At 41.0% G+C, this 13,112-nt stretch overlaps 1 protein-coding gene across 3 annotated transcripts in view; it reads left to right on the top strand.

The window, feature by feature from the left end:
* Window positions 1-12,264, top strand: part of afap1 (actin filament associated protein 1) — a 342,584-nt gene extending 330,320 nt beyond the window's left edge. For all 3 annotated transcript variants that reach the window (XM_072495955.1, XM_072495957.1, XM_072495956.1), the window contains one exon: window positions 6,581-12,264. In XM_072495955.1, the coding sequence (XP_072352056.1) occupies window positions 6,581-6,607 (27 nt within the window). In that variant the 3' untranslated portion in view covers window positions 6,608-12,264. The remainder of the gene's footprint in view (window positions 1-6,580) is intronic.
* Window positions 12,265-13,112: the final 848 nt, after the last annotated feature.

Here is a 13,112-nt window from a genome sequence, read left to right as displayed (position 1 = left end):
GAGTCTTATCTGATTAATTCCCAGCGATAGTTGCACTGAATTAATGCTTAATATGATTTCAGTTAATTGTTCTTAATGAGTTCTCAATTAAACCTTTTACCTGTAGCTCACTAAAAAAGCCAATTTCTATCAGTCGGATATGGGGCAGAGGGTGGGAGTCCGACAATCGGGACGAAAAATGGTAGAGATCGAGGCTCTAGATTAGACCTCCAGATGAAACGGTGTTGGAGGCTGGCAGGAGGCTTGGTAGCAGTGATGCGAGGCGGCGATTGACAGAAGAGATGCTGAGTGTTTCCTCACAGGGCTGGAGTGGGGGGCGGGACTTATTGATCTTCCAAGCCCATAAAGGCGGTTTACAAGTTAGTAATCTGCTTTATCTAGCATTTCCCACCATCTTTCTCTGACGGGTTTTCTGAGCCCAGGGAAACCCAGCTGGTAAATTACATTTAAAGCAGGCTCCTAGCTGCCTAGTGGGGGCCTAATTTAAATAGTATAAAGTTTCTTGCCTCTCCGAGATGGGATGACCATACGCTATGAAGTCTGTTGCTGTAATAATGGTGGCGGGCACCTCGGTCAGGGGTGCATTCTCTGGTGTTTCGTTTTTAACTAATCCTCTCCGCCTGTTATGGAAAGTTAGAGTCAAGGCCAATGAGTTGTCCAGAGTTATATTTAGGCGCGGTGAGATATTAGGCTAATCAGGGAAGGCCCAATCCTTTGTCCATCAGACTCTAATGTACAAGTTGGAGTTTTACACATACGGGATAGTAAAGGTATATAAACCCTTACACGAAAAGCTCAGTTAAAAAATGTAATTCTGAGATCATTGGATTTTTGTGAGCCATGGGTGTTAAGGGACATGGAGCCAAGGCAGCAGAATGGAGTTCAGATACAGATCACATTGAACAGCAGGAGAAGAGGTTTGAGGTGCTGAGTGGCCTCCCCTTGTTCCTGTGTTTCTAACGCAACAGCTTTTGTGGTTGTTTGCTACTGCTGACAAATTACCCACCTTATTACCCACTGACCTGGACACTGTGTTTCAGGAGGCAGTCACACCTGTCAGAGTAAGTAGTTTAAATCCTGCCAGTGGCCAGGGACAGCAGGGTGTGACTGCAAGTCAGGCAGGTAAAGGGAACCTGCAGTCAGGAACACGGGAGCCTCAGCCCTTGACCCTGTCCAACAGGTATGAGGCACTTGCTCCCTGTGTGGATGGCGAACATGGCTGCAGGAAGGATGAGTCAGCTGACCAAGGCACCATGGTTCAGCAGGCCATTCAAGGGGAGGGAGTAAATGGGCAAGTTGTAGGGGATTCTATTATCAGGGGGATAGATAGTATCCTTTGTGATCAGGATAAAGAGTCCCGCATGGTATGTTGCCTGCCCGGTGCTAGGGTGCGGGACATCCCTGACCGGCTTGAAAGGATACTGGAGAGGGAGAGGGAGGGGGAGGATCCAGTTGTTGTGGTCCATGTCGGTACCAACAACATAGACATGTCTAGGAACGAGGACCTGTTTAGAGATTTTAAAGAGCTAGGATTCAAATTTAAAAAACAGGTCCTCAAGGGTCATAATCTCCGGATTACTGCCTGAGCCACGTGCAAATTGGCATAGGGAGGCAAGAATAAGGGAAGTTAACACGTGGCTGAAAGAGTGGTGTGGGAAAGAGGGGTTCCTTTTCATGGGACACTGGCATCAGTTTTGGGACAGGGGGGACCTATACTGTTGGGATGGTCTCCACCTGAACCGAGCTGGGACCAGTGTTCTGGCGAAAAGAGTAAATAGGGTGGTCAATAGGACTTTAAACTAGAGATTGGGGAGGGAAGGTGAAGTAATCAGTGGGAAGCGTAGCTGCTTAGGAATACAAAAAAGCACGAAAAGACAGAACTCAGGAGAGGTTACGATAGTCCCCATCCCACAAAATATGACACAGTGTATGGAAAGGCTCAGTAAACCAAGGTTCACCACACTAAGAAAACAAAAAGAGACGGTCAATAGAGAATTAAAGGTGCTATATTTAAATGCGCGCAGTGTACGGAACAAGGTAGATGAGCTTGTGGCCCAGATTGTGACTGGCAGGTATGATGTGGTAGGCATCACAGAGACGTGGTTGCAGGGGGTTCAGGACTGGCATTTAAACATCCAGGGATTCACAACCTATAGAAAAGACAGAGAGGTGGGCAGAGGGGGTGGGGTTGCCTTGTTAATTAGGAATGACATTAAATCAATAGCACTAAACGACATAGGGTCAGATGATGTGGAGTCTGTGTGGGTAGAGTTGAGGTACCACAAAGGCAAAAAAAACATAATGGGAGTTATGTACAGGCCTCCTAACAGTGGTCAGAACCAGGGGCACAAAATGCACCACGGAATAGAAAGTGCATGTCAGAAAGGCAAGGTCACAGTGATCATGGGGGACTTCAATATGCAGGTGGACTGGGTAAATAATGCTGCCAGTGGACCCAAGGAAAGGGAATTCATTGAATGTTTACAGGAGGGCTTTTTGGAACAGCTTGTGATGGAGTCCACGAGGGAACAGGCCATTCTGGACTTAGTGTTATGTAATGAGCCAGACTTGATTAAAGATCTTAAAGTAAGGGAACACTTAGGAGGCAGTGATCATAATGTGGTATAATTCAATCTGCAATTTGAAAGAAAGAAGGTAGAATCAGATGTAAAGGTGTTACAGTTAAATAAAGGTAACTACAGGGGCATGAGGGAGGAACTGACGAAAATCGACTGGGAGCAGAGCCTAGTGGGAAAGACAGTAGAACAGCAATGGCAGGAGTTTCTGGGAGTAATTGAAGACACAGTACAGAGATACATCCCAAAGAAAAGAAAGGTTATCAGAGGGAGGATTAGGCAGCCATGGCTGACAAAGGAAGTTAGGGAATGCATCAAAACAAACCGAGGATAACTAAGAGAGAAATAAGGAAAGAGAGGATCAAATATGAAGGTAGGCTAGCCAGTAACATTAGGAATGATAGTAAAAGTTTCTTTAAATACATTAAAAACGGGAGGCAAAAGTAGACATTGGGCCGCTCCAAAATGACGCTGGTAATCTAGTGATGGGAGACGAGGAAATAGCTGAGGAACTAAATAAGTACTTTGCGTCAGTCTTCACAGTAGAAGACATGAGTAATATCCCAACAATTCAGGAGAGTTAGGGGGCAAAGTTGAATATGGTAGCCATCACCATGGAGAAAGTGCTAGAGAAACTAAGAGGTCTAAAAATTGATAAATCTCCGGGCCCAGGTGGGCTACATCCTAGAGTTCTAAAGGAGATAGCTGAAGAAATAGTGGAGGCGTTAGTTATGATCTTTCAAAAGTCACTGGAGTCAGGGAAAGTCCCAGAGGATTGGAAAATCGCTGTTGTAACCCCCCTGTTCAAGAAGGGAACGAGGAAAAAGATGGAAAATTATAGGCCAATTAGCCTAACCTCGGTTGTTGGCAAGATTCTAGAATCCATTGTTAAGGATGAGATTTCTAAATTCTTGGAAGTGCAGGGTCGGATTTGGACAAGTCAGCATGGATTTAGTAAGGGGAGGTCGTGCCTGACAAACCTGTTAGAGTTCTTTGAAGAGATAACAAATAGGTTAGACCAAGGAGAGACAATGGATGTTATCTATCTTGACTTCCAAATGGCCTTTGATAAGGTGCCTCACGGGAGACTGCTGAGTAAAATAAGGGCCCATGGTATTCGAGGCAAGGTACTAACATGGATTGACGATTGGCTGTCAGGCAGAAGGCAGAGAGTTGGGATAAAAGATTCTTTTTCGGAATGGCAACCGGTGACGAGTGGTGTCCCGCAGGGTTCAGTGTTGGGGGCCACAGCTGTTCTCTTTATATATTAACGATCTAGATGACGGGACTGGGGGCATTCTGGCTAAGTTTGCCGATGATACAAAGATAGGTGGAGGGGCAGGTAGTATTGAGGAGGTGGGGAGGCTGCAGAAAGATTTAGACAGTTTAGGAGAGTGGTCCAAGAAATAGCTGATGAAATTCAACGTGGGCAAGTGCGAGGTCTTGCACTTTGGAAAAAAGAATAGAGGCATGGACTATTTTCTAAACGGTGACAAAATTCATAATGTTGAAGTGCAAAGGGACTTGGGAGTCCTAGTCCAGGATTCTCAAAGGTAAACTTGCAGGTTGAGTCCGTAATTAAGAAAGCAAATGCAATGTTGTCATTTATCTCAAGAGGCTTGGAATATAAAAGCAGGGATGTACTTCTGAAGCTTTATAAAGCATTAGTTAGGCCCCATTTAGAATACTGTGAGCAATTTTGGGCCCCACACCTCGGGAAGGATATACTGGCACTGGAGCGGGTCCAGCGGAGATTCACACGGATGATCCCAGGAATACAATGAACGTCTGAGGATCCTGGGATTATATTCATTGGAGTTTAGGTGGTTGAGGGGAGATCTAATAGAAACTTGCAAGATAATGAATGGCTTAGATAGGGTGGATGTAGGGAAGTTGTTTCCATTAGCAGGGGCGACTAGGACCCGGGGGCACAGCCTTAGAATAAAAGGGAGTCACTTTAGAACAGAGATGAGGAGAAATTTCTTCAGCCAGAGAGTGGTGGGTCTGTGGAATTCATTGCCACAGAGGGTGGTGGAGGCCAGGACGTTGAGTGTCTTTAAGACAGAAGTTGATAAATTCTTGATTTCTCGAGGAATTAAAGGCTATGGAGAGAGAGCGGGTAAATGGAGTTGAAATCAGCCATGATTGAATGGTGGAGTGGACTCGATGGGCCGAATGGCCTTACTTCCACTCTTATGTCTTATTGAAGTTGGTGCTCAACTTCCTGTGCTGGGATTTGAATTCCTGACTATTGGGTTGCTACTTTGGCAGCATAGCCATCAGAGTGCCATACTTTCTTATGTAACCAGTGTCTTTTATTGAGTAAAATGTTCCATCAGCCCCTTTAATTTGTGTGAGAAAGTATGGTTTCCCTTCTGTTCGACAGTCAAAGGTCATAAGGAAGTAAAATTGGGCTGTGTTGGAGGGGGGGGGGGGGGGGGGGGTAAATTTAACCTCAACACAGCAGGAGGCAAATTGATGGGATCAGCATGACCAGTCATTTTACAACCTATCCAATTTTACTTTCTACTGTCAGTTTCCCACTGGCAGGTTAGGTTAAAATAAGTGGAGGGAGCGGCCCTGCCCAGATGCCGAAAGATCAGGAACGAAGTCCCCTCCACTGGCAGGAGAAGGCACGGCTGGATGTTATGGTCAGCAGGCAGCTAGTTGTATGAATTTGTGGCTTTTGGCTCCATCACCTCCAAGAGCTGCCAGCCATCAGATAGCTAGCGGCCCAGTAGCACCCAGTTTGTTTGTATCTTGCATCAAGTCTAGATGTTCAACAACGGTGATGTCAGTAAACAGGCTAAGTAGCCAATCAAATTGAAGAATTCTCACAGACCGCTAACTAGTAAGTTAAATGCACTGATTATCTTTCACTTTTTAATATAATTTCCAAAGGGAAAATTAAATGATTGGAGCTGAAAGTTGAAATATGAGGAACCTACAAAATAGTATATTTTCTGTTATAATGGAAAGATTTGACATTCTACAAATATAAAATTAGTTTTCTAGGAGGCAGCGACAATTTCAGTAATTACAAACATAGTACACCATTTAAAGCCCTGTTACACTTCATTCAGCAAGGTGTAACTTATTCAAGGTTTTTTCACAGTGAGGGTAATAACATTCAGGGGCATGTTCATATCAGTTCAGTGATTTTCCAATTGATTACATTCTGTGGATACTTCAACAGTACAGCCTGTACATGGAGCAGAACATTACTGACAGCAACATGTGGATCTCTGTGTTTTACTGCAGTTGTGTGAATTCCAGAAATTGCTGGAAGTTTCAGAGACATAATGATGGTGAATGCAGTTTTGCTGTCATTACTACCACAAAATTCGGGGCAGTACCTTTTATCCCCCTATTCTTTGTCTTCAACTCATTCATTAGTTTCCACATCTACAATGTGCAATTCCTACTCCAAACCAAGAGTGGGTGGTTTGGGCCATTTGGCTCTTTGCACTGTAAATGTTTATCATGTGGATGGTGTACTCCTTCAAACCGTTGCCTGTTGTTAACCATACGAACATGGATATGACAAAGTGAGAAAAGATCACGGTCCTTCTAGTTCAGTTGCTACCATTGTGATCTCAAGAGACAATATTGGAGTTATTGACTAATAGCAATAAATCCCTGTCAATTAGCCACAACAGATCCATATATGTTGTGACACCCACAATGATGGAGACCTTTGAGAACCATACCTTATAGCCACCTGTTTCTTTCAAGCATGCTAGAGGTGCTGCATCATATATTCAGTTAACCCAGCCTTAACCTTGAGCTGGAAAAATCCAAAACCACATAAGTGAGGACATTGGTCGTAGCTAGTATTCACGGTTGTAAGCTCAATGGCCAAATAGCATTCATATGGTATTTTTCTTATTGAAATAAAAATCAGGAGATTTGGAAAAAATATAGGCAATTTGAAAAAGTTATTAGATTCTATTTGAATAGAAAACATCTAATAGTTGTGCTCATTTTTCACTTTTGTTTTATAGGAATGGGAGCTAAAGAATGGAACATAAAAAAAAAAAGGAACAGTTCCCTTATTCAATATTTATTTCCTTAAACAATATGTACAAGACTGGAAGCACTGCTATTGAGTCCTTCAGTTCAAGAAACTACAAGGCCTGCCTGCATGGTCCTCAAATAACTTGCAGAAAGCTAGCAGCCATTCCATGTTGAAGTGTCTCTTTATGGTCCTGGATCAAAACTAAAGCAATTTTAATTGTACCCTTCTCCCATCCCACCACTCCCAAACCACCCTCCCCCACCCCAACCATAGTTGATTGGCTAAGTGTGTTGCAGAGTGGATACTATAAACTGGATGCTTATTCAAGAATGTTATGTCATTTTAGTGGATAAATGTCACAATTCTTTTTAAAAATCAAACAACAAATGACAATTTAAGCACCCCCCTAGTACAAAGAGAAACATATATATTTATTACAACAAAGGCATTAGAAATTGCCTTTTTAAGTTATGATTATATTAAAAGAAAAGTGGTTTGTGAATGGTGCTCCCTCAAAGAAAAAGCTGCACAATACAACCGTGGCCCCATTCATTTCTGCAGTAGCCGCCCAATTTTGAAAATTATCACCCGATTTCATTGTTACCCCGGGTAGATGAGACATTGAAGTGTTTTCCAGGAACAATGTATGATTTCCTACAACACATTTTGGCCTTATTCTAATTCAAGTCAAAACCCATTCATGTAGACAGTTAAAATTGAGCCCATCTTGTATTGGTTCATTAAAGGATAAAAATCACTGCTTGCATTTACCATGCAAGGCTGATTTTGGTTCTTAAAAATGTGTGTTCGGTCACAGATTCAAGATATTGTACTTGTCATTTACTGTAGTTTGTCTCATTCCACCAATTTTCTAAAGTAGTAACTTCATCTCGCCTACGATGAAGAGGGTTTTGATACACAGGCAACTTTTGATATATAGTTGATATATAGTTGATGTAAGATAGTTAATGTGCTTTTGTACTTCAAGGAACATGTAATTGTGTAATTTTATTTGAAGTAAGTCCATATTTAAAAATTATTTGCCAAGATTCCCATGAATGCAATGGTGAAGAATTAAATGTAAAATATGAAAACAACAAAAAAATGTGAACTACAAATAGTTTTCGGATAGGTTTTGTGTTTCTGTACAGCATTGGTGATTAATCCTGCATTTCAACAATGGGAATGAGAGCTACTTGGCGGTACTATTTTTATTTCAGAAACTTTTATCAGCAATTTATTACAAAAATTATTCAGTTGTCATCATATTAAGAACTAAAAATAAAGGAAACATTCTCCCCGAGAGAAACAGTTAACATTTTGGGTCAGCGAGCTGCTGAGTGTTTCCAACATTTGCCATTTTTATTCCCGATGTCCACCATTTGCAGCATTTTTCCTTTAGAGCAGAATCATATAAGTTTTTTTTGGGCAAGTGATTTGTTATTGGTCTTATCGAGACAGAAGTGCACATTTTCACTGGCTCCAAAAAGCTTGTACACAAGTTGCAATACAGAAAATTTGTGGAATTTATAGTGGGATGCGATGTCCCACCAAATCACTTGCCATGGTTATTATCATAATGGTAAAAATACATTATATATCGCAGCTCTGAAACAACATTCCCAAAATATGGCAAAATAATTGATCAATGGGAAATGTGTTCCAGAAAATGAACATATATTTTGTCAAAAGAAATTCCATCCAATTACCATGCCTTATATTGTCTGTTATTTGTGCCAATTCATTGTCCTCATCTTCTAATAAGTAATATTTTACAGCATTTTACCAGGCTATTCGGCCCAACAGGTCGCTGGTGTTTATGATCCACACAGTATTACTGAATCTAACCCTAGCAATGTGTCCTATTCCTTTCCCCGACATGCATTCAACCACTTAAAGGTTTAACTAGAGGTTTCAATTTTGTATGGCATTCCTGAAAGCTTTGATTGTAACCAGTCTTGTTGATGGAGAGACCAATTGCATAGCACCAGACGAGAAGGTTAAAGTAACACGAAAGAACATGTTCTTTCAAAATGCTTTAAACATCAATCTTTTCACTGCTGAATTGCTAATTGCCAAATAGCATTGCTGAAGATTAGGGTTCTCTTTTTATGCAAACATGATTCAGTGACTTGATTTCCATCACAAAAATATTATGGAGACTCTGCGAGGCATTAATGTGACAAAGGTTATGCAGAACATTTCTTGGCTCCTCTTCAATCCCCATTTAATATCCAGATTTCTGAAATATTCCTGACCATGGTCAAATACAACACAAATTTCACTTTTGATCTTTAGTGCCAAACCACAAAACGTCAATTTATGTAGTTGTGGACTACAAATGTGGTGCAGAAATGTATTTGGTAATGTAATGTTTATTTAATAATAGTGCCAATTAACATCTTCCAGGGAAACAAAAACATTGTCATATGTTATCATTTTTACTTTCATCTGCGAGTCTGTTAACAATAAGCATTAATTTTGGGCCATGTCTGTTAGTAGAAAATCAGAGACAAATCTGTACCGAAGCTGTGATGCATTGCAATAGAACTAGACCTTGTGTATAAAGACATGAACAAGTAAATTTCTATAATCTGAATGGCTCTGTTCCAAATTGCCAGAAGTGCCACAGGTGAATAATGAAAGAATGTGCCACCATCGGTGCTTCAGTTCCTAGCTGTTTATGTAAAGTGCTCTGAAAATATGCCTCCTAGACTGGAGCTAATTTCCTCATTTGTTTTTTTTTAAACATATGAAGCAAACATGCATTACATTCGCAGCAAGGAGGCAGTTAGGGCAGATCTCAGTTTATGCTTGAAAGGGGTGTAAAGGCTGGTGGAACATTGAAAGGCCTGGACCACCTATGGCTTTGTGACCTCATTCAAATACTGCTAGTGAACTGGACCACTGCTACATTTGTCAGGACCCTCTTTTTCAGGTGGCCATTCACACAGGCATTTATTTCAATCTTGAAATGAAGCTCTCTTAACTGTTTCAGGACCTATTTGTTAAATTCTTTAAAGCCAAAGACTGCACAAGCTGCGTCTAGGTTTTCCAGATCTGTAGTGGCCCAATTTAAAGGGATTACGAGAGGCCACTGTAGAAACCAATAATCACTCACAGGCCATTGTTGGTCAGGTAGCCTGCCCAAACTGGAGCCCAGAAAAGCAGCAAGTGGCCCACGGAAGAGTTAGCAGCTCACGGTAATTATTACATTATATCCAGTCCCATTCTATTGAACCATGACTACATGCGGTCAGTTATGACCCTAAAAATGGGCCATAATTATTTTCCACCCCAATCATTAAAAAAAGTCTCTTACCCAGGAGATGTATTTCTATTAAGGAATATTAATATATACTTGACTTGATTTCTACTTGCTGTACTCTGAAAATTTGCATCTAAAATAATCCACTATTTGGCTTCATGCCCATAATATGTTTGTGCTACTACTTTACAGTAATATCCATGCCTCATATTTGCATTCTTTAAATCATGCAGCTTTTATAATCAGTTACTCCAAGTAGTGGACACGACATTGACTTTCACGGAGCTGAAGACCCAGGTTCGATCCCGGCCCTGGGTCACTGTCCATGTGGAGTTTGCACATTCTCCCCGTATTTGTGTGGGTTTCGCCCCCACAACCCAAAGGTGTGCAGGGTAGGTGGATGGGCCATGCTAAATTGCCCCTTAATTAGAAAAAATGATTGGGTACTCTAAATTTTAAAAAAGACTTTGCAGATGACACATTGTCTTGTTGCTGCCTTTGTTGCATCTGTGAGGGCCTTCCTCCTCTACATAAATAGTTGCTGGTTGGTAAAGTTTATTTTCAAACTCACTAAGTCATTTTTCTTCAAAGTTCGCACACAATCAGTTAGTTTAATTAACTTGTTAGCTAGCTGCCTGATGAGCAGAACAATCAGTGCTGGATTTATGTCAACATCAGCTACTATTTATTTGTCTTTGCCTCTGAAATTAACTAGCCATCAGTGAAAACCTTACTCTGACTTGAGATCAGAATTTAGAAAGGTAAATGGGCAATTCTGACTTTATTTTATCCAGAAAAATACCCAGCAAATGTATGCAATAAACTTTTATTAATTCTACACCCAGATGTGTTCTGCTTTTGTAAATTATTTTCATTTTGATGCAGTGTTATTTTTGTGTTTCTGCTAAGCTGTCTAAGATGACTGACGAAGCTACACACTTCTATTCTTCATGAACTGGGCTCTCATAGAGTTTGAATATATTTTAAAGGAATAATTTTATGAATTTGCAAACCTGGCACACAGTATGGAACAAACAGAATTCAGGCAAATTGATGGCCTGCAGAACCTCATAATGCAAATTCCTTACATGAACTTAGCAGGCAAAGCTGTGTGTGTCTGGAGTGCAAATTCAGCACTCAGTCTACAGTCCGAAAACTGGCCGGAAAAAGTTAATTTACCTCTTATAAACTTCTTTGCGCTGGAATCATTACATTGCAGCCAGACCGATATATCCCTGCCCTCGACACGTTTCTCGAGGTTGGCCTCCCAGTTGGGTCATTAATGTGTGGGTGCTTATTCAATGTGTGCAAAGTCCTTGACTCCAGAAAGTGAAATGGGTTCAGGAATTACAACTAATGAAGAGCAAATGTTTTGGCCTCCCACCTCCCCACCCCCAAAAAGGAAACCTCCCAAGGACATCCAGCCGTTGTATTGTTTATTTAAAACACAAATGTAAATTTGTGCAGAATTCTCTTATCCCCTGTATATATTATTTTTTACAACAGTGCTTGCATTTCAAGGATAATGCAACTATTATATTTAAGTGAGAGCTTTTTGATTGAAGTTTATTTCCCCTGGTGCAATTGAGCTACATAGACCAGGGGGAATCTGTCAAAATCCTTGAGGATGTTGTTTTCCGGACTCCATTGTTCTTTGCACACATGCGTTAAGCAGTGAGAATCCTGCATCTTACTGGAAACGCCGGGTGAGCATAGTCACCCCTTTTGCCCCACAGTGAGATTGCTTGCCAATATTTGATGTCTCGGCTTCTTTGTATGGATTGCTATTTTATCATGCTACAAGACACTTTACTACATCACATGTCACCAGGCAGCAGGCCTGCAGCTAATTAAAGGGAAAAAAACCAAATCAAACTATATGAGAAACTAAGGAATGAAGGAGAGAATGTGTGAATTTAAGCTGAAATATTGCATGCCACATCTGGACTCAATTCATTCCTTGTACTCTAGCTCTTATTTAGCTGATATTTAGGAGTGGAATTGAATTTTATGTTTGGCAAATCTAATTTCTTTTTTGCTGTGACTAAATATGCTGTATATAAGACCGTTTATGAAACTATGCTGATGACACATGCAAGAGGTTTTGAATCACAGCCTCACTGTGATGTAAATAGAACATCTGTTTTCTATGTAGGAATAGCCAAGTGCTGGACTGTAACCTTACTGATTTTTTGTTTTTAACTAAATTAAGTGACAATAATACACATCTTGTATAAACCAAGCTTGTAAATGATATCCTATTATTTCTGCACCTTAGTGTTTTGTTACTTTTATCTGTATCTGTAAGCTGTTAATTAATGTTTTTGTGTATTCCAAATCATACCAGTTTTTTAATGCAATTCAAAAATACATTGTATATTAAAATAAAATGAATAAAAGAATTTGGATTCTTTTTGTGATAGCTTTTCCGACACAGAATGGAACCCATCTTTTTTTTTCCAATTAAGGGGCAATTTAGCATGGCCAATCCATCTATCCTGTGCATCTTTGGGTTGTGGGGATGAGTCCCAGGCAGACACAGGGAGAATGTGCAAACTCCACACGGGGAGTGGGGACTGGGATCTAACCCAGGTCCTCGGCGTGTGAGGCAGCAGTGCTAACCACTGCACCACCGTGTCGCCTGGAGCCCATAGTTAATGAATACTCTAGGATGTGATGTGTGCAACTAAATCCGTTTCTAGCAGGCCCACACATTCCTTCATGCTTGCAGGCTACGAACTCTACCGCTGATTGACACTGCTGGTGATTTTTAGGTTAACTCTGGGTAAGATACCTACTGCTGCCTTTAGCAGCCAACAACATTTCTGAAACTTGCAGTAATTTTTAGAATAATTTTAAGTCACATGATTTCCCCCCCCCCCCTTATCCTGGTAAATATTGAAAAATAAATTCCACTTCCCCAGCTGCCTGGAAGCCAAATGTTAACCAGCAGGACAATCGCTGCTAATGCCCTTCAGAACCAGAGGTTACGGGGCACAAGGTGCAGCCAGCACTGCCTCCTGAATGTTTTGTCCTCGGGTGCTCCATTAATTTCACTGGTTAAATCTTCCCACAGCACATCAGCAGGCAGAAATGTTTCTTCTCCCAGGAAGAATTGTTATTCAGGCTGATAAGCTAACTGACACTGTTCATCGTTTTGCTATGGTAGTGGCAGAGAGGTTGATTGACGTTTTATTTTAGAAGTGTCGTCTATTGTATCCTTGCTAGAATTTTGCAAAAAACTTCTAAA

This window comes from Scyliorhinus torazame, chromosome 3 (genome assembly GCF_047496885.1).
Source record: "Scyliorhinus torazame isolate Kashiwa2021f chromosome 3, sScyTor2.1, whole genome shotgun sequence".
Lineage (NCBI taxonomy): Eukaryota > Metazoa > Chordata > Chondrichthyes > Carcharhiniformes > Scyliorhinidae > Scyliorhinus > Scyliorhinus torazame.
Note: the sequence above shows the minus strand (reverse complement) of the source record. Positions and strands in the feature narration are given on the sequence as shown.